Here is a 24,053-nt window from a genome sequence, read left to right as displayed (position 1 = left end):
AAGTGTAAAAAAAAGTTGTGGCCAGGACAAGGTTGTATTATTAGCCGATTTGGTCAATATGAAAAATTCATTTAACATGTTTCAGGTTGCGGTAGATTTTTCCTCAATATGCACAATATTGCACAGTATTCATAACTTGCATATGTATAATGGCAAGTTTAGAAGCTGAGACATTTTAACATGTGTGGTTAAATTAAAGTGATATTAATTTTCCTGCAATTGAGCATACCCTGAAAAGCCCCTTGTGATGCAGCTTTTCGAGGTTAGTAATCTTTTATTTTTCAAACAATTAGTTCTGTTAATTCTGTTAATAATTTAGTACTTAATGATGTTCGCTTCTCTTGTTTTGGAATTTTTGCCAGATATTCGGAATCCTCTGGTTTTATCCATGTAGTGCTATTAAAAAAATTTGCCCACTTACCCCTACTTTTCCTTTCATAATATTATTACATATAGTTTAAAAAGCTATATTTCTAAATCTTATAAAATCCTTGTTATTTTTTCATATTTTTTATAGGAAAAAGGGTGCCAATGTTGAATGTATGCAAAACCTAGAGAGAATCATTTCCCGCCAAATTTTCAATCGCTTATAGAAAACAAGCACATTGACCATTAATTTGTTTCTGCTTTTTAAGTTCCTTTATGAATATACTATCAATGTATTACAGTCTTTTAAAAAGCTTGTTATTTTGAAACAAAGTAGCGAACATCCTTTAGCTCAGTGACTTGTTAAAAATTAAAACATGTTCAATATCACTACAGAGATATTTTTTATTTACATATTATATTTGAGTACCTCAATTTGAGACAAATAGTGGATATTGACCATACTGAAATCTGACTATGCAAACACATTTGCATGTGTATGCCAAGCTTACATTTCCCTTATAGATTACCTTAAATTCTGTATAGAAAACAATAAAGAAAAAAATATCTGGCCTAAGTAAGATAACAAGAGTTAAAACGCTGAAATGTCTTGCCTGCTTAACTGATCATAATTGAAATTGTGATGAAAGTCTTTAAAATAATGATTTTACTACAACAGTCAAGGGTATACATCTATATGATTATTATTATTAAAAATAACATACAAACACTAGAGTTACATCACTAACTGTACAAGTATCACATAAACATAAATGTATTTATGTAAATGAGGTCAAGTTCAGATGAACCCTGCCAGACAGACATATACACTTTACCATGATTCAATATGCATATAGTTGAACTATTGCTTATAGCAACTGACACACAAAACTGAAAACTTAAGTGACATAATGATACTTGAAAATGAGATCAAGGTCAGATAAATCTTGTTTCTTTGACATGAAGACATAAAAAAGATCGTGTATACCAAATAGAAAGATCATATTACTCTAAATAATTGAAAAAAGAGTGCACCACCTGAAATGTCTCGACTGTTCTTCCTATCAATGAATTCATATTTAAAGTCTGTAATATCTCATCATCTTATCATTTACAATGTACTTTGAAAATGAGGGCACGGTCATAGGAACCATGTCAGACTGAAGTGTACACCTTACAATCATTCTTTACACCAAATAAAGTGGTCCTATTGCTAATAGTACCAGAGAAACAGATCAAACCACAAAATCTTAACATTGACGAATGAACCACGAACCATGAACCATGAAAATGAGGTCAAGGTCATATGAACACTGACAGATAGACATGTACACCTTAAAATGATTCCATACACCACATAAAGTTGGTATACTGCTTATCTTACCTAATAAATTGACAAACTTAAGAAAACTTTTCATTGACCAATGAACCATGAAAATAAGGACAAGGTCATATGAACACTGCCAGATAGATATGTAAACCTCAAGATTGTTCCATACACTAAATATAATTGACCTATTGCTTATAATATCTGAGACAAAGATAAAACAAAAAAAAATTAAAATTGTCCAATGAACCATAAAAATGAGGTAAAGGTCAGATGAAAACTGTCAGATGGACATGTACTACGACTGACAATCATTTCATACATCAAATATAGTGGCCTTATTGATATATATAATACCTGAGTAACAGATCAAACCAGTAAAACTAAACACATTGCCCAATGAACAATGAAATTGATATCAAGGTCAGATGAAACCTGTCAGTCAGACATCTTCTTTTTTAATATGTACAATCATTCTATACACCAAATATAGTTACGTATTGCCTATATTATCTGAGATAGGACTTTACCATGTAACTTTAACCTTGATCACTGATCCATGGAATAAGGTTGCGGTCAGACAATCCCTACCTGACGGACATGTAGACGTTGTAAGGAACCCATATACCAAATATAGTTATCCTATTACTCACAATAAGTGAGTATTTCATTTAACAAAACAAGAGTGCACACGCTGAAATGTCTCGCCTGCTTTACTAACAATTGATTTTATGTTGATTATCTAAAAGATGAATGATTTACTAAGGCACCACAGGTCAGATAATCTAGTCAGACAGTCATAGATACATTACAATTTTATATACATCAAACTTAATACTGTCTGAATTTAAATTGTAATCAAATTTTTGACATAATATAGGTTTATGACACAAAAAATGGGGTGAAAGATCTAACAAAAAATGAAATGGGTTAAAATATTTGTATTAATTTTCAATTAAAGATATCTTGCTATTGCGCAATACAGTGCTATTGCGCTGTACTGTGATATTTTGCAATATTGTGCAGCTGCGCAATACTGTGTTTTTGCATAATAAGCAAATACTGTGCAATTGAAGATTTTTTGCTATTGCGCAATACTGTACACTTGAAGATTTCTTACTATTGTGCAATACTGTGCAATTTGATATGTTTTGCCATTGCACATTACTGTGCAATTGAAGATTTCTTGCTATTGCGCAATTATGTGCAATTGAAGATTTCTTAACATTGCGCTATATTGTGCAATTGAAGATTTTTTGCTATTGTGCAATACTATGCAATTGAAGATTTCTTGTTATTGTGTAATACTGTGCTATTGCACAATACTTAATGAAACCATTGAATCTGTGAGCTCAAGCTCACAAATGATACCCCGCCCCGCTAAAAGTATAAGGTAAACAGGAAGTTGTTGAGTGATGAATCTGAAAAACGCATCAAACGGTAAAGCTGACTTATATAAACCCTGAAACCGAACTTCAGAAATCTTTGTGTTGTAGTTCCTGAGGAAAATGTAACGAAAAAGTTCAATTTGGCTACTAGTATCATGTGTAAAATGATACAAGTGTTTGGTAAACAGGAAGTTGGTAAGTGATGAATCTGAAAACGCATCAAACGGTAAAGCTGACTTATATAAACTCTGAAACCGAATTTCAGAAATCTTTGTATTGTAGTTCCTAAAAAAATGTGACGAAAATGTTCAACTTCGCTATCAGGTGTTAACTGATACAAGAGTTTTTAAAGCACGGGTATAATAATTTACACATCCAGTTCGGTGTGTATTTCCAGCCATATTAGTATTTTTTGCTTTTATATATAAATCAGAAATAATAAATAATGTAAAAATGAAACATTTTAAGGAAAACAAATTATGCAACATTGTGGTATCGAACCTTCTGTGAAAATTTAATAGAGATCCATTCACTTTAACTGAAGTTATTGTCAGGAAACCAAATGTGTCTTCGGACGACGCTGACGCAGACACCGCAGCTGCCGACGACATCATAGCATTATACAACGAAATAATGTGTTTGCGGTCGTATAAAAACAGACCAAAATAAAAATTTAACATTGACCAATGAACCGTGAAAATGAGGTCACGGTCAGATGCTACCTGCCAGACAGACATGTACCCATTAGTCATTCCATACACAAAATATAGTTGGCCAGTTGATAATAGTACTTGAAAAACAGACTAAAACACAAAAACTTAACATTAACCAATGAACCATGAAAATGAGGTCACGGTCAGATGAAACCTACCAAACTGACATGTACTCATTACAGTCATTTCATACACCAAATATATTTGATCTTTTGAATATAGTAATTGAACAACAGATCAAACACAAAAATTTAACATTGATCAATGAACCATTAGAAATAGGTCAAGGTCAGATGAAACCTGCCAGACAGACATATACCCATTAGAGGCATTCCATACACCTTTAGTTGACCTACTGCTTATAGTATCTGAGAAACAGACCTAATCATGTAACTGTAACCTTGATCACTGATCCATGAAATGAGGTCGAGGGCAGTTGAACCCTGTCCAACCTACATCTAGACGTTACAAGGAAGCCATATACAAGTTTCTTTATTATTATGAGGCTGGCTTCATACAGGAACTTCTTAGGAAAAAATATAAGAAGTTCGCAATATCCTTTAACTTTACTTTCCGCTATACAGATGATGTTCTCTCACTAAATAATTCAAAATTTGGTGACTGTTGAACGAATCTATCCCATCGAACTAGAGATAAAGGATACAACCGATACAGTTAAGTCGGCCTCATACCTTGACTTACACCTAGAAATTGACAATAAAGGTCGGCTGAAAACAAAACTTTACGACAAAAGAGATGATTTCAGCTTTCCAATTGTAAGCTTTTCATTTTTAGTAGCAACATTCCAGCAGCACCTGCATACGGGGTATATATCTCCCAATTGATACGATATTTCCATGCTTGTATTTCCTATCATGATTTTCTTGATAGAGGTTTGCTGCTCACTAGGAAGCTATTAAACCAAGAGTTCCAAATGATGAAGTTGAAATCATCCCTTCGTAAATTTTACAGACGCCATCACGAGTTGGTTGACCGTTATGGAATAACCGTTTCACAGATGAAATCGGATATGTTCCTTGCGTCGTAACTACAATCCCCTTCCCTTTCATGAATGTGACCTACCGAATTAGACTATTTACCGGGTTTGTAATAACATGAGCAACACGACGGGTGCCACATGTGGAGCAGGATCTGCTTACCCTTCCGGAGCATCTGAGATCACCCCCAGTTTTTGGTGGGGTTCGTGTTGCTTAGTGTTTTGTTTTCTATGTTGTGTGTTGTGTACTATTATTTGTATGTTTGTCTTTTTCATTTTTAGCCATGGCGTTGTCAGTTTATTTTCGATTTATGAGTTTGACTGTCAATTTGGTATCTTTCGTCCGTCTTTTTCCGGTGAAGGACAAAGTCGACGTGGTCTATTGATATTCTACTTTTATCTGTTTCAATAAATATAATGTACCTTTGATGTTCCATGGTATTGGATCTTTTAAAATTTCCATAACGTTTGAATATTCTGTTTGTAAAGTACTGTTGGAAGTCTGTAAAATACTGTGGGATGTCTGTAAAGTATTGTGTGAAGTCTGTAAAGTTCTGTGGGATGTCTGTAAAGTACTGTGGGAAGATTGTAACTCTCTAAGATTTTCTGTCCTTCTAGAGTGTTCCATTGCCAAATTGTCCATTGTTAGTTTCAGTTGTTTCATCTCTTCCAGTGATTGTTTGATTTCCAATATAATTTCCTGATTAGACTGGTCTAAGATTTTTCTCTTTAATTCTTGACACTCTTGATACATTGTTTTACCTCCCAGTCGACTAACAGCCTAAAAATTAATAGTTCGATATCTGATGATTTTGTATGCTTGAAAACATTATTCTATATCATGTCTATGTACAATAATCATTTTTTATTCATTTAATTGGGCCTTGCTTGTAAATCAATATTAATATGTATTGCTGTTTACATGAGGATGAAATTGTGTGTAGGTATAAAGTTGTACAACGAATCAAAGATTACATTATAAAAAATATTTTGAGCTGTGATTCAATAGGCCAAACATTGTTTCATTGTGGTATACATACATGAAAAAAAAAGTCAAAATCTCTCAATAAAAGATAGTTGCACAAACATGACGGTATAATATGTTCATCTACCCATGATGGCAAACACAATCCCATCAAGTTTGAGAGCTTACTGTCGGAGCTTGCTGTCAAACGATATCAGAGAAAAGTAGCATTTAGTAGAGTCAATATCAATATCAATAAGGTGTCATTCAGTCAGTGTATAACAATAGTTAAAAAAAGGATCAAAGTCCCATTTATAACTCCTATAAAATTGTTTATAATCAACATGTCGATATAATATGGCCAACTACACACAAAGGCCAACAATCCTACCAAGTTTAAGAGCTGTATGTAAAACTGTATAACAGGAGTAGCGTTAATTAGAGTCATCATCAATAGGCTACACAAAGTATCAGTGTAAAACAATAGTATAAAATTGGTCAAAGTTCCATAACTCCTATAAAAATCATCCAATCAACATGTCGGTATAATATGGCCAACTACACATAACGGCGAACAATCATATCAAGTATGAAAGCTTTCTGTTGAATAGTCGCAGATAAGTTCTGTTCACAGTGTTACAGTTGTCCAAAAAGGTCAAAATCCAGTACCTAAAACTCACATTAAAAAATCAAATCAAACAGACAGACAGTACAGTATGGTCAAAGGAATATGATAACAATTAATCCTACCAAGTATGCAAGTAATCTGTCAAGCGAATAATTATAGCAAGTATGCAAGTTATCTGTCGTAACATTCTCTGTGTATTGTGTATGAATGGACCGACAGACATTATAGTATGGTCTAGGAAATATGATACCAAATAATCCTACCAAGTATGCAAGTAATCTGTCAAGCGGTCTCTGTGTATTGTGTATGGATGGACGGACAGACACACAAGTTATCTGTCAAACGGTCTCTGTGTATTGTGTATGGATGGACTGACAAACATTATAGTATGGTCAAGAGAATATGATAACAAATAATGTTTGCAGTCGTATAAAAGCACTGAAATGTTGTATAAATTGACATCCCGTCCGTGCAAGGGCTGTATAGCAAGTCAAGGTCGTTAAATACTTCCATCATCATCAAAATTGTCATCATTGTCCAACATGTTAAATATAAATGAAAGTATGAATATTGTAGTGTCACACTTACATCTGATATATCTTTCCATGCTGTATTAAAATAAGCAGTGTCTATTGTATTACTATCATGATGAGCTAGTTTATTCCTGTAACATTTTATCCTGGCTAGATCAGCACCTGGAGTTATCTCCCATGGCAGTGGTAGGCTGTCAAATCCCTTGACTGGAGGATTCATAGATGATAAGTTTCTGATCAAACAGATCATCAACGTTACATCAAATGTTTTGGAATCCGGAACTCCTGTAACATTTGTTATTGATCTGAGTTTTATAGTAATAAGTATTGTGTATAAGGTTCATAACAATTGGTAGATGTAAACTTAAGTTAAAGAACAGAAACAAAAATTCAGCAATGTTTTCCTTTTGTAAAAGGGCATAGCTCTAGAACAGCAAAAGTGTAACCACCTAAATTCAAACTTGATCGTACTTTGTGGTAGTTAGCAAATTAGTTGAGGCTAAATTATGTTAGAAAACGGAAACGAAAAATTCATCAATTATCCCGTTTCTAAATTGGCATAACTCTAGAACAGTTAAAGTGACACCACCAACATTCAAACTTGATCTGTATGTTGTGGTTATAAGCATTGTGTATAAGTTTCATAACATTTAGATGTGGCAAACTAAAATTAGAGAACGGAAACTAACTTTGGGACGTACGGACTGACGTAAGGAAGGATGGACAAGGGTAAAACTTAACGCCCCTTGCTACGGCGGGGGCTTAAAAAGTCGACATTCCACCATTATAGAACTTGTCAGAGATACTGCTGTTATTAACCTATAGTATAAGCCCAGTAATTCCATTTTCTCCGCAACGCATTACTCGTAGGGACAATAAAACGTCACTTTAAAAATACTTACAAAAATATTACTGATATAAGATATTGCATACTCTTCTATCTTTGAAATAATTAATAATTCTAATTCCATTATACGAGGACAGGGTTTTTAATTGTAGCCAGTTTACAGAATTTGTATGAGAAAGATTCGAGTCAAAAAGACATATATTTGTTCCTTTTTGTCATCTTCTTAAAGTTATGGGACAAAGGGTTTTTTTTCTCAGATGTTTTGAACATACAATGCATGACATCTTCATATATGTTCATAAAAGAGGAGGGGGTATGTTCATTTACAATCAGGGCATAAATGGTCATTTCGAGGATGAGCGAAAAAATATTACACAAACATACAGTCTACAACTTAGGAGATAGACTCGTCCAATGTGAAAGACAGGATATTGGTTTTGTCTTTTTTGCCAATTAATACAATTGAGAATGGAAATGGGGAATGTGTCCATGAGACAACAATCTGACCAAAGGACAGAAAACAGCCGTGGGTCTTCAACCCCGCTTTAGGTATCACAAGAGTGCACCTGCTGAAATGTCTTGCCTGCTTAATTACTGATCATTTATTTTATGTTGATGGTCTTAAATATAAAGCAACATACAGTAGGGGTACAACTTGTACAAGATATCTTAATTTACTTGAAGAAGTAAAAAACAACACTTATATAAGTGAGAGGTTTAGCTAGCTTTAAAACAAGGTTCATAAAAAGTTGACTTGTTATGATAAATGTGTCACCAAGGTAGAACATATTTGCATACATGTAGTTTATCATTCAAACGGAGGTAATCATGAAAAGTTTTTATTTTATAGATATTGCTTTAATAAATTTTTCCTCTATTATTATTTTTTATTTTAATAAATATAAAAGGATGACTTTGATTAAAATAATATTTCACAGATAAAAACTATCCAGCTGTTGAATTTGTTTTTGTTCCTTTATATTGTATTATGATTCATCTGCTTTTGTCACATTATCAGCAACTATATTACAAATTAAACTGCACTTTTGATAAATGTACACATTAATTAAATTCAAAATTTATTTGTACTACGATCTGAAAACAACTCACTTTTACCTGTATTTCACTTACCTCATTTTCTTATTGATCATGATATCTTTTCACAAGTAAGATCTGTGAAATTACTTCTGGTTTTGTTTCATATGTATCCTAATTGTCTTTTAAAAGAATTATATTTACTTGATAATAAATTCAGGATATAATTTTTTAATTAAAATCTGTGGAATTATTTCCCATTGTAATACATTTTTGTGGTTTTTAATTCATTTATTTAGCTTATATTCAATTACCCTATCATTAGTCCATATAGTATTTGCAAAGATATTTTTTTATAACAATTTAATATTTTAACTTTCAGGATAAAAGTTCATGGCAATGGAATAGATCTCAGAATGAAATATTTTCCTGTGGAAAAAATCTTACAATTTCATCTGTAACATTTTTTTTCCGCCGGATGATATTTCATCCAGTTAGAATTTTGCTTTACACTAGCAATATATATACGAACGCAAATATGATACCTGCCAAACATACATTTACACCTCTCAATTGTTCTATTCATTGAATTTCTGATAAATAGATCAATTTGAAACCTCAAAAACCAAAAAAAATGTCCTATGAACCATGAAAATGAGGTTGAAGTCATATGAAACCTGTCAGACGGACATGTACACCAGACAACCAATCCATACACATAGTATAGTGGCCCTTTTACTCACAGTATCTGAGAAATAGACCAAATCACAAAAACTTGACACTGCCCAATGAACCATGAAATTGAGGTTAAGATCAGATGAATCCTGTCAGTCAGAAATGTACACCTTACAATCATTCCATACACCAAGTATAGTTGACCTATTGTTTATAGTATCGGAGATACCGACACGACCTCATAACTTTAACCTTAATCACTGATCCATGGAATAAGGTCAAGGTCAAGAAAAAACTGTCTGATGGCCATGTAGACGTTGCAAGGAATATAGTTGTACTATGACTTATCCCTTTCATGAATGTGACCTACCGAATTAGACTATTTACCGGATTTGTTATAACATGAGCAACACGACGCCACATGTGGAGCAGGATCTGCTTAACCTTCCGGAGCACCTAAGATCACCCCTATTTTTTGGTGGGGTCCGTGTTGCTTATTCTTTAGTTTTCTGTGTTGTGTCATGTGTACTATTGTTTGTCTGTTTGTGTTTTTCATTTTTAGCCATGGCGTTGTCAGTTTATTTTCGATTTATGAGTTTGACTGTTCCTCTGGTATCTTTCGTCCCTCTTTTATAATAAGCGAGTATTTCACTTTTAAACAAAAAACTGCAATTTTATTTTTAAGGAATCACTTCCTGAACCTTGGAAATGAAGTGAAAGACAATGGATGTCTTACAGACCGAAACTTCGTAACATAATTGTAAGGTATCTGCACACAAGGTATGAATCATCCAGGTCTTCCACCTTCTGAAATATAAACAAATATATTACAACATCGCTGTATTGTAATACCTTTGTCTCACATATTGCGACTCCCGTTGCAGGCTAGACAAAAATGATACAATAATGAACATAAGAGGTAAGACAAAAAAAGATGGCGCCCATGAAGGTTTGATGCGAATTTGTTGCAGAGAATTTTGTGTTTTTATGCATTAAGAGATATTCTTTACGTCTTTTCTGTTACATCGATGTTACTACTAATTGATTGGAATTTATATATTAAAAAAAACCAGCACTATAATTATATATATAACGATAATGGACTTATTTAGTGAGTCATTAGATAAAGCGCATGATTGTAATTTGCCAATTTTCCTTTGTGGTGATTTTAATTGCGATATGATGTCAAACACAAGTAACTCTTTTCAAAAGTTACTTAACCGTTTAAACTTAGAAAATGTTGTTTGGGAGTCTACCAACTTTACAACCAAAACTGGAACTTGTATTGATTTATGTGTGACTAATTGCAAAAAACTAATTAAATCAGTAACTGTACTTACACCGATCTGCAGTTCTTATCCTCCTGTTTCAGTCGAAATTTCATTTAAAACTTTTAGACAACACTCGTTTAAAAGACAAATTCGTGATTTTAAGCGAGCAGATTATGAAGTTCTTAAAAACCAGTTGAATGATACTGACTGTGATGATGTTGTTTTTAATTCAAATAATATAAATGATGTTTATATGAACTTTGTCAAAACATTTGAAAGTACTGTCAATAGATATATACCTACTAAAACTATTACAGTAAAATTATTTATTAACAACTTGATAAGAAACAAGATAGACATCGTGATAGAATTCACCACAAAGCGAAAATTTCAAATAATCCAGATCACTGGAAAAAAAATAGAGAAATTCGTAATGAAATTATCTTATCAGTTTAGTTAGAAAGGCAAAAGATGAATATTAGTGCAAACTGACATCATAACTTATTGACAAACATATTCCTCTAAGTAAATGGTGGCGCATTGCCAAGTCTGTATCAAATTTTACTAAAAACAGAGATTCCCCCCTTTTTTGGAACATGATGGCCAAATTTTTATTCATCCATTGGACAAATCAGAGTTACTGAACAATCATTTTGCTGATATCGCTAATATTGATACGGAACCAGAAATTCCGGATAATAATGAGCCTCCTTCATGTCATTTAAACAAATTTGTCATCACTGAGAAAGAAGTTTTAGACCAGTTAAAAATCTTGAATGTTAACAAACCAACTGGACCTGACGGTATCAGTCTTAGAATTTTAAAAGAGGTTGCTAGCTTTAATTCTAAACCATTAACTAAGTTATTCAACATGTCTCTATTAGTTAAACAGGTTCCACTGTTATGGAAAATTGCAAATGTTAATCCTATTTTTAAAGGGAAAGGTAGTCCACATTCAGCTCTAAACTATCGTCAAATATCTGTTACTAGTATTGTATGTAAGATTATGGAAAAAGTTCTATTTAAACATTTGTATAACTATATGTGGAGTAATAACCTCTTGTCAAAGTTTCAATCTTGATTCCAGCCAGGTGACTCTACTGTTAATCATTTGATCGAAATATATCATAAAATTATGAGTAATATGGATAGTGGGGAGGGGGGGGGGGGGGGTAAGGTTTGTTTTTTGTGATGTATCTAGAGCTTTTGATAAAGTTTGGCATAAAGGACTTGTATTTAAACTTAAACAATCTGGCTTAAATAATCAGCTCTTATCTTGGATAGAAAGTTATCTTTCCGATCGTCAACAAAAGGTAGTTTCAGAAGGATTTTCGTCAACTCTAAGAAGTATACATGCAGGTGTCTCTCATGGATCAATTTTGGGACCCTTTCTATTTCTTATCTATATAAATGATATAGTAAATGACATTGCTAATGATATTAGACTTTTTGCAGATGACACCTCTTTATTTGTTATAGTAGATGATGATTATGTTGTAGCAGCTGCTTCTTTAATTTGACTGATGGCTTGGATGTTATCTCAAATTGGGCAAAATCATGAGCTGTTGAATTTAACTCTAAGAAAACTAAAAATATTGTATTTACTAGAAGGGAAAGGGAGCATCCACCTGTATATTTAGGAATAAATGGCGAAGAGGTTGAGCAAATAAATATTCACTGTCATCTTGGGACAACATTTCAGTCATTAGTTCATGGAACACACATATTGATATCTATACTATTAAACGAGAAGACCTCATTTTGTGTGTCGCATCTCTTCCTTCCAAAATAAATTAATTATCATGCCTTTGTGTTCTATAGGTACCATGCATAGTCGCATTTGTCATCTGTTCTTATGATTATTCAGTTTGGGTTATTTTGGGAGAAAAACGAAAATAAAGGCGTCCGGATATTGTTTCCGTCATCAGACAAACTTTTAAGTCATACAAGGCTTCCGGTTTTAAACTTTCCCCTTATTTTTTATAGGAGTACTCGGGGACAGGACAATAATTTTCGCGTTGATAGAGACTCTCTATATAATATAGAAGTGAGCGCCGTGGAAAAGAAACTTGAAATTAAAAGTTAAACGCAAATACACTGTATTTATAACATACGTATGTTCATAGTATACAGAAACGCGAAAATAATGGAATTTAACAAAAAACAAAAAAATAACGGACTTTGGAAAAAAGGGAGAGGGCTTAAAAGAATTGTCCTGTCTCCAAGCACCTATGAATTTTGATACTTTTTCTGAAATTCTCCAGACATAAAATCTTTTACAAAAATTCTCCCTACAACAGTTAGCATACTTTCAGCCAAGCTCTAAATGCCCGCGATTTCGCGGTTGAGTTCTAGTTATTTATAAAAAAAAAAGCATGCTCTCGTCTATCTGTGCTTCGTCAAGTCAAACATTTATTAGATAGGAATTCACTTATACGTATTTATTATGCTTTTATTAGACCTACATTAGAGTATGTTGATGTTGTTTTGGGCAATTGCTCCCAGCACGAGTCTTAGCTTCTAGAAAATATTCAAATAGAAGCTGCTAGAATTATTACAGGATTACGACGTTATTCCTCAAGACAAAAACTTTATATTGAATTAGGTTTAGAAACTCTGGAGAATAGACGTAATAAACATAAGCTTATATAATTCTATAAAATATTAAATGGGATGACACCTGCATACTTATATGAGTTAGTTCAGCCATATCTTCCAAGACAAACCCCTTATACTTTGAGGAATGACAATAACACTTTTCGCCCGCCTCTTGCTAGTTCTCTTATGTTTATAGTTTCATTCCTTCCACTATAATACTTTGAAATAGTCTTCCTTTGAGTTTACAAAAATCCCCAAGTTTGGGTATATTTAGAAGTGGACTGGACAAGTTTTATAGGACTGATGATATATTTAAACTTTTCAACTATGGGATAAGGAAACATAATATAAGTCATTGTCAACTCAGAAATAATGCTAACAACCTAAAATTTCATTTGTTTAATCAGTTCTTATCCGAGAACACTTTTTGTGCAAACTGTAATCACCCTGTTTAGGATAACCAACATTGTTTTTATTTGCCCTAAGTACAATGATGTAAGACAGATCCTACTTGATTCCATATACTCCATTGCTGATAATGTTGACATAAATATTGAATTATTACTTTTTGTCAATAGATTATTTTCATATGATATAAATATTGCTATTTTTAAATCTATGACACTCAACGTTTTGTTTGAAATTTACCTCATTTTTTGTTTTATTTAGTTTTATTTTTATTTTATTTTTTCCTCCACTTCAACATTAATTCATTTATTCCACTAAGCAAGCTTAGTATCTTTTTCAAGCCATATTTATATATTTCTAATGACTTATAAAGGATATTTGCATGTTGCAAGGTACTTGAATAAATGATGAGTAATTGCCTATATACTTAAATATACTTTAGATTTAGTAAGTAACACTGTAAACATATATTTGATGATGTGTGCTCATAAGTAGCACGCATGTTCCACTATATTACATTATTTTAAAAACAGTTGTTATAATTGAATTATACCTTGTAAATGTAATATGGAGAGAGCTTTTATAGGCTTTGCCTGTTGCTCAATCCCTTTCATATCTTAATGAATAAAATATGTTTAAAATCAATAATTTGAGGTAAATGCTACTACCTTGATATTGCTATTTATATTTCAGGAATAATGAATATGTGTAACGGTACATTTGAAAAGTTACTTCTATAAGTAATGCTCCTGACTGTAACCGTTTTTAGGGTTTCAACAAAGAACACACTCACTCAAGTGTTATTCCTTTAAACATCTAGGCCATCGATTCAGAAATGAACTAAATTTAGCAACAAGTATGTAAAAAGAAATAAGTAATGACAAAATATTGAAGATACTCATTCATAAATAAGACTTTTTTTTGCCATCACCAAAAATTCTTTTTTTTTTTCAATTTTGTGAATCTCATGTTTAGGTGTAATACCACCAAATCATGGTACGTCACATCCGGTTGTATAGGAAAATAGGTCGAAAAAAATATTCCCATGAATTTGACAGCTGTAGGTAATTAATCCTTCATTTTATTGCAGTAAAACATTTTCTGTGTCCTAAACATATGTCTTGGGTATTTCAGAGCACCATTATTTTTATATGTGGTGTATATTAATATTTTTGGAAACTTGAGCTTACATGGTTACTAAAGCTTGTACACAGGTTAAATAAGGGGGGCATTTGATTGGTTAACTTCCAGTGATGGTAATTTTCTCATATGCAATGAAATGCTATGTGAAATTTTTTCTATAGTACTGGAAAGGATAAAACTTTACTCATGCCAAGTATTTCTTCATTTGAAAGAAAGATAAATTCTGCACAATTTTTTGAATTTTTTGAAAAGTGCAAATTTAACAAAGACTAATAGGGGAAAATCATTGGTGTTATTACACATCATACGGGAAGCTGTAAATGTACCTTTGACCTTGTGAGTACTCGCATGTGTTAAAATTTCTAGCTATTTAAATGAAATATTACAAAAATGAAATATTCTGAGTGAATTGAGTCTCCAAAACACATTTTATTAGAAAATGTCCTTAAAATAGGACTCTACCATGAATATTCAGTTGACAGAATATGCCATACTTCGTGTTTTGGGGAGCTTTTTCTCCTTATTTCTTATATTCTGCTATGATAGAACATTTTCCTAAGAAATACTTTAATAAATATATAGTTATAAGTAAATGAATTTTCTTTAATGCTGTAACAACAAATTATTCACTAAAAGAAAAGCCTTTTATGTCCCTCTCTAGAACGCGGCGTAAATAAAATTTTTACGTAAGGACTTAATGAAACCTCCTTGGAGACAGTAAACTTTTATATGGATTGTTCATTCTGCTTGAATAGTTCAATTACTCATTTCTCATAACAATTATATCATAAATGAGTGAAAGTTACCCCATTATTTTTGTTTATTGGCCTGAAAAGTTGAAATTTTGAGGAAATGAGAGGTATAAATGAACCAAAAGAGACCTTATAAAGAAGACAAATAGGTCCATTAGTGGTATTTATCATCCTAAAATCATCTTTTGTATTATATTCAACTGTTTGTAGGCAGATGAGATAAATATTTGATCATTTATTGGTCCACACTATATGTTATCATGATGCGGCTTGGTTTGGATTTGTCGAAGAAATTTTGCTCGAATCGCTGTAGATGTCGTCTTTCATTGTTCTAGATTTTTCTAAAACTATTGAACTGATTATGACAAAACTTGACAGGAATGCTTAAAATAACAAGTATTACAAAGGAAAAAAGTCACATTCAGTTTATTAAACCATAATGTCTTCTTTAATGAAATTTTAATCCACAAAATTTCTGCAGTCACATTAAGACCTACCATTTCTTGGAATCAAAATATTCCACTGAGCCTGATTTATGATTCTCTTTACTTTTAAGTCCAAAAGAGTATTGTGGCCTGTACTTAATGTTGAGGGTAGAGACGCAGGTGGAAATTCTCTGTCAAAAAAAGTACGGACTACTCTAGGTGTCACTCCTTTCAATAGCAATGCTAATCGGACATAATTCTCCTCTTCTTCAGAAAGAGATGCCATGATTTCTGATACGTTTTACAACAGAAACCTATAGCATTGTAACTTTATGGTTCATGTACTCCTGCAAAATAAAAAAAGATTTCACTAACCATGAAAAAAGTATGGTGATAGTAACTAGAGGCTCTAATGATGTTGATATGAAACCGGGCGGAAATAGGCATGAGAATAACAAGTACTCAGTTGTAAAGATATATAGTTTCTTTATTAAAGGTTTAAGGTGACATCACCAAAATAACTGTGACTCATATATACATATATGTATGTTATATAGATACAATGGATAAGCGTGGATTCTTGAAAAAGAAACCATGAGCCCGGAGGGCGAATGGTTTGTTTTTCATGAATCTACGCTTATCCATTGTATCTATAACTTAAACTATTGTGTTAATTTCTTTTCAAAATTAAAGCCTTTTCTTAATTAGAAGGTATTGTAAGTGAGTTTAAATAACCATGTTATCGTGTCCAACGATGCATTCATAAATCTCAGATCACAATTAATTGGTTAACAAAATACCAATATAACACTTCTACCTTTAAAGATCTTTATATTACCAGGCATATGAATATTATCTGTTTATACAAAATAAGACATATTCAAAATTATTTCTTATAAAATTGAAAATGGAAATGGGGAACGTGTCAAAAAGACAACATCCCGACCAAAAAGCATATATAAAGTATATATAATAAGTATGTTATCGAAATTTTTCTAGCACTCTAGGCACATCACGATTTTCTAGGAATTTGCGAACATACCTTTGTAGAATTATGTAGTAAAACAGATGAAATCATACTATATTTATAAAACAAAAATTGACAAATAGAATGTAATCATTTTTGTTTCAAACATGTGAAATAGCCAATAATAATTAAAAAAAAAAACAAACGGTAAAACTCGCTATTATTACAAATATATCCACTATATCATGCAAAATTAGAATAAAACCAGGATAACTTAAGAATTGGAACAACAGAGAGAATACAGGGATTCGAACCTGAACCGATAAATCCCTATCTTTAACTCATTGATTTTAACCATGCTAACCTCGCGGCTACCAACTCATACTATACGACTGCCTATTGTGTCTATATAAAGGTACAAGCCCTGTGTGTCCGATGAACCGATGTATATCAGATGTTTATTTAAATATATAAAATAGACATCTATAGTGTAACTCATTGGTAGCCGAGAGGTTTCGTCGATGTATTGATGTGAGTCACACATAACAGATTTCAAGGAAGGGTTCGATTCCCAGTGAAGGCATATACAAATTACAAAAATTAAAGGTAAGTTTTTAAATTAATTCCATTAGTGAACAGAAATCAGTAAATTAGCCAATTCAAACTTAATGAAATTAGGCACACAAAGGAAACAATTGAATATAATTTGGTGAGTCAATTTCAGCGGCAGATTTAAGAAGCGTTGATTCTAGAAAAAGAATCCACGGTAAATGAATAGGCTGACGTCACCACAATGGTTTAAGTATACAGACCCTACAACACATAGTCATAAAAAACTATTAATACTAGAAAAGAAAGATAACTCTGACTTGCCTATGAACAAGAAAATTTGCACAATATAACATTTGAAGTATTTTCGTTTACATCTATATTTTCTGTCTCAAAGACTCAACTTTAACTTGTGTCTTGCGTGTATGAGTTTGTATATCTAATAAGCTTAAAGCCTCGGTCACACCTTAACGGATAGCTCGAACGGATGCCGAACGGATAACTTTTTTTCAATCCGTTCATATAAAAAAAGAAGATGTGGTATGATTGCAAATGAGACAACTCTCCACTAGAGACCCAAATGACACATAAATTAACAACTATAGGTCACCGTACGGCCTTCAACAATGAGCAAAGCCCATACCGCATAGTCAGCTATAAAAGGCCCCGAAATGACAATGTAAAACAATTCAAACAAGAAAATTAACGACCTTATTTATGTACAAAAAATGAACGAAAAACAAATATGTAACACATAAACAAACGACGACCACTGATTTACAGGCGTCCGTCCGTATTCGTTTCATGTCCGATTAGCGTACGTTTTTTTCCGTCGACGTCCGTTCTGTCCGGTGGAAAATTTTGAGCATGTTCAAAACTTTGAACGGACGTCCAACGGATGAATTGTCCGATGAACGTCCGGTAGGCGTCCGTTTTGTACGGTACTCGTCCGTTTCGTTTCCGTTTTGTATCCGTTACTTGTCCGTTATATATCCGTTGGAGATCAGGTAGACATATTCACCAACGGACTTGTACCGGTACGTTTCCGTTTCTCGTACGTTGTATATCCGGTGTGTGTCCGTTATGCATTCGTTACGCGTCCGTTTTATTTGGCCAGTACATCAACGGACTCCCAACGGATAACAATTTTGTCAACGGACAACTTTTATTTTCATCCGTTAGGCGTCCGTTCGTGCTATCCGGTAAGGTGTGACCACAGCTTACATTGCGAGAAATATGTAAAAAAATATACTCTGAATTATTTGAATTGTTTTACATTTGTCATTTCGGGGACTTATATATGCGGCATGGGTTTTTATCATTGTTAAAGGCCGTACGGTGACCTATTCTTGTAGTTGGTAACTTCTATGCCATTAAGTCTCTTGTGAGAGTTATCTCTTGGCAATCACACAACATCTTCTTTTTTTAAATCTACATAAATTCATCAATATTAGTAAGTGAAACAAAACAGTAAACATCGGTAAAGCATTAAAATATCTGCCTGCAGCAACTAAAGCAAAGTAGAGTAAGTATAGTAAGCAAACTAAGCAAATTATTAACTAAATGACAAAACTACATAATATAACTGTTTGTTTACCTCAAGTGTTAATTTGAAGGTCACACGACTATATGCTTATATGTACACCATATGTTAACCTGTAAAGTAATAATAAAGATCCCCAATGTTCAGCAGTAACTACAGCAGTATTCAATATCAAGCAATTTAACAATCTCTTCAGAATTTAGAAATAAGTCTGCTCAGTGATTTATTTGAAATGAGTGCCTAAATAATAAAAATTCCCTCCAAAAAGAGCATGTGACCAAAATCACTATCCATAATTACATCCCAACTTTATTGTTCTAACAGGGGTAATATAGAACGGATCACCCTACCAGATTCGCCTACCTGGAGTTACTTGTTTCTCCATGCATTCTTATGTTCTGATACTTTTTCGCGGGATTGTCGAATACACATCACTTGAGCTGCGTCGAATAGAAATCGACCTTATGCAAGTGGACATATACATGTACATGTGTAAGACTTTGACTGATTTTCAAACATTCAAATACGAAATAAAAGATGAATTCTGATCTGTTTTGTTGGGTTCTGAAATCTATTTTCAAACAGTAACATCTTTGAAAAGCGTTTAATCCGAAAAATGGTTTACAGATATATAAGTATTGATATTAATTTGCATAATGTCGATTTCTATCAGAAATATAGACTAACTTTCAAAATCTATGTATAGAAAATCAACTAAATTTCCAGTGTCTATGATAAGAATCGAACTCAACACCTTAAGCATATGAAGCCATTATGCATACCCCTAAACCAGAACAACTGGATACAAACTCATTGTTAATTTAACAGATTTTGTTTACACATTGAGTTCGTGGCTCATAAATTGGTATATACTATGCATGCTATATAGTAATATATAAATGTGGTAGACTATTTTATAGGTTTTACAGTAATTGTGTATATTTTTATATTAAGTTTATGGTATAATATTTTGTTTATTATCTGACTTATATTGATTAATTAAAAGGTATGAGTATATTAATTACAGATTGTAATTAATTGATTAGTATATTTATTTTCATAGTTCATTTTATTTGCTTATTTGACATTTGGACTTATTGACAGACGAGTTTTCTACTGGTTTGGGTAACTTTGGTTTCACTGTATTTTACTTCAAAGGCTTTCTTTTCATGGTTCATTGGACCGCACACTTTCTTTATTTCTATTGGTTATTATGTTTTGACGCTATATTTCTTTTGTTCTTTATACTGGTTATCACTTTTGATATAATGGTAGACATATGTGTTTGATATTTTTCTAAGTTTGAGTAAAATTCTTTCTTAGTGTTCTATATTCTATATACAGGTCAGTTATTTTTCTCTATTACTAATTATATGTTAATAGTCTAGATATTTATTATTTTACCTAGAATGACTGTTTAGAATGAAAGGCCGATGCGTAAATGTTGAATGCGAGATGAATGCTTTAAAATGATATAAAATAGATAAAGTACAGTAAAGTATTATATTTGATTAGATGGTTTAAGAGACGTTATTTTCATATTTTCATAAATAAAGTACTTTTAACTAATTTGGTAAAGAATTAATTAAATACACATTGTATGAGAATTCGAGTGTTCCGGTACGAATGCTTTAAATACTTTTAAAGGTGAAGATATAAACGTAATAAAAGTTATGTGGTATTGATTAATTATTTTAACTAAGAGTACATATCGTAAACAGGTGGATTATTACAGTAAAACATGGATTACAATTTGTTTATTTGTTATACAGGTATATTTTAAGTAATCCTGGGAAGATGTGATTAAATTCCAATTAGATAATTCAAGAGGCCTTTGCACGTCATGCGAGGTAAGCTAAGTGTTATTTTTGTAATGTTCGTATTTTTGTTTGTTTCTTCTTTATGCTTACGGCATTTGTACAGCACGCAGCTTTTGCTTTTAGTTTTGTTAATTTGCTTATGTTAAAGTTTGCATTAACCGCTTTTGTCATTTTTCGTATATTAGACTTGTTGATATAATATGAGTCGTGAATTGCATATGGACTGAACTTTGTCAGATACGCTCAACATTATAAGCATATTGTTGTAAATACATGCAGAACAGATTTATTTCTTTTTCTATTAGTAAAACATTTGTTTATCACATTACATGGATAGAAACCTATGTACCAGATTATTTATTAGATAAACGGTCAGAATCTTACTATTGTATTTATTTTGTAGGGTATTTATTTAGTTATTGTTATTATCCTGATTTTGTCAAGAAATAAAACGAATCCACCTCAGAAGAAAGTATTGTGTTTTATTAGCTCCAGAAAGTGCTACTACATAATTTGGCGCCCACGAAGTTATTTCTGTGACAACGTTGATATATCTACGATTGGAATTTTTGGATTGAAGAAACCGTACGGTGAAAGTTGTTCGAACGCACCCGACCTAGTTATTGGCCAACGTCCGGTTCATATGAACGAAGAAAAGGTAAACAGAAATCGACATGTGATTGGAACAACTTTTCTTGATTTATACTGATATTGTAAGTTGAATTAATATGTTTATATGAATTGAATTTGTGTATATTACATTACATTATATAACCACAAGAGTAATTTGCGATAATTTTATACTGAAAGTAGAATTTGAGAGCAGATTTGTGTTGTTAAAAAAAAAAATTATTATTGGGGTACATATTTATACATTGAAAGTTGTATAGTACATAGGCTGAAAACTTATGCATTGGATGTATAGTGGTTGTTGCTAACAGTGAGACATACTTTGTGAACTTAGGTTGATTGAAAAAGAGGGACGAAAAATACCAGAGGGACAGTCAAACTCATAGATCGAAAACAAACTGACAACGTCATGGCCAAAAATAAAAAGACAAACAGACAAATAATAGTACAGATGACACAACAAAGATAACTAAAATAGGTAATTTTTTTTTCATAGACTTTTGATAATTGACCTACCTACACCCCCCCCCCCCCCCCTAAAAAAAAGTAAACAAGGTCAAGGTCAACCGGAAGTACATGTATTGAAATAGATTATACATACACAACACTTGTAAACAAATCTTAGTAACACACAGTGACATTTGATATTGATTGTTTAACATTGATTGAAAATATTTTGACACATTTATTGTGTTTTGTGAAACATTGTCACTTGAAACTGGACTTTGTTAATTGACATATACACACATACACTTTGATTTTGAATAATTGATCCTATTTTTTTTCTATCTTAGGTACATACACAAAGGACTTTGTGAATTTTTTTTTCTTCAAATTAAATTTTTTTTTTCTCATATTCACATTCGGATGATACGGTACATATGTTTACTTTATGAGTTATTGCATGCATGTGTGAAATGTTATGTGACTTGTATTACTTTATGTTTATGTAAATGTAGTGTCATTGTGTTTTGATTTTTGTGTACAGCATATTGTGTTTATGGTGTTATATGTGATTTGTACTCTAAAAAATTTGAACTCATTTAACTAGGAACATAAAATTTACGTAAACATTTACAGAATAGTAGTAGTGTTTTACCGTATGTACGGTGCATGTGCATGAACTCCTGTATCTAACAATTACCTGCTAATACACACATTACATCCTTTCCTTATTGCATGTAAACCTACCTGTGATATACTTACTTTGATCTTTCAGAGTTTCAGTGTAGCTGTACTTTGAGTTAGTTCTTTGATAGTTTGGTAGTTCGGTACTTGAGTTGACACTAGTAGACATTGACTTAGTTACTCTACAGATTATCTAGCTTTGACACTGAGTTGAAATATTATTGTGTCCTTGATTTAGGGGTGTGAGTATACAAGTTTCACATTTCTGGCCAACCCTTTTACAGGAAGTATACATTGCTGAGTATTTACATTATAATTTGGTGAGTATACAGTGTATTGCATACTTTGCATTTAATTTTGTACTTTGTTTATTTTTTTTTGTACTGCATATTTTGAATTTACATTCATTAGTACTAACACTTATTACTGTAATCAGGTAAGTCATATACACACATACTTACAACATGGCTTCAGGAGGAGATGAGGTCATCACTCATCAACCGAAGAGTCCATCATTGGAGATAGATCCTGACATTAAGAAGATGATGGATGCATTTGCAAAGATGGGAGTCAAACCCAAGGCAGATACACCAGAGGAACTTACTGATTGGATGATAGGATTTTTGAAGATGAAAGGAAAGATAAAGGAGGAACCAGAGGCCAAAATTGATTTACCACCACCACCTATACCATCAAAATCAGAAGAAAAAGTTACCAAGACAGTTATTAACAATCCACCGAAGATAGCATGGTTTTCAGGAACTGAAATCAAAGCTGGAGATGTTACATTTGAGGTATGGAGGCATGAGGTGAGAGTCCTTATGGAGCAGAACTATTAAAAAGATGCCATACTCAACACCGTAAGAAGATCTTTACGTGGAGAAGCTGGAATGGTTGCCATGAGCTTGGATTTAAATGCTTCAGTTCAAGAGATACTACAGAAGCTAGACAGTGTTTATGGCAGTGTGGAAAAGAAAGAGGAATTATTGGCAGAATTTTACAGCGAACGTCAAGGAACAGATGAGAGCGTTACTACCTGGAGTTGTAGACTAGAGAGCATACTTGGGAAAGCCAAAGGAAGAGGATTAGTACAACCCAAGGACATTGATGAGATGCTAAGATCTATGCTTTGGACTGGACTTAGGACATCTTTAAAAGACATATCCGGCCACAAGTATGATACCATCAAGACCTTTGATGCACTTAGAGTAGCCATACGCCAGAAAGAGGGTGATCATTTACTGAGAGAGTCATCAACTTCATCTAAGCCACACACCAGCAAGGCAGCAACTGAAGTTAAGGAATCACCATCAGAATTTGAGGAACTCAAAGGAATGATACATCAA

General features: G+C 32.6%; 1 protein-coding gene across 1 annotated transcript in view; it reads right to left on the bottom strand.

Moving 5' to 3' along the window:
- The window catches only part of LOC127723320 (uncharacterized), a 38,992-nt gene that overhangs the window by 3,014 nt on the left and 11,925 nt on the right, over positions 1–24,053 (bottom strand). Inside the window, exons 2-4 of the mRNA XM_052229885.1 lie at positions 16,143–16,417; positions 6,972–7,201; positions 5,215–5,572 (exon numbers count right to left, since the gene is read on the bottom strand). Of these exons, the coding sequence (XP_052085845.1) occupies positions 5,215–5,572; positions 6,972–7,201; positions 16,143–16,356 (802 nt within the window). The 5' untranslated portion in view covers positions 16,357–16,417. The remainder of the gene's footprint in view (positions 1–5,214; positions 5,573–6,971; positions 7,202–16,142; positions 16,418–24,053) is intronic.

This window comes from Mytilus californianus, unplaced genomic scaffold (genome assembly GCF_021869535.1).
Source record: "Mytilus californianus isolate M0D057914Y unplaced genomic scaffold, xbMytCali1.0.p SCAF_13, whole genome shotgun sequence".
NCBI classification, from domain to species: Eukaryota; Metazoa; Mollusca; class Bivalvia; order Mytilida; family Mytilidae; genus Mytilus; species Mytilus californianus.
This window is presented reverse-complemented; position numbering and strand designations above follow the sequence as displayed.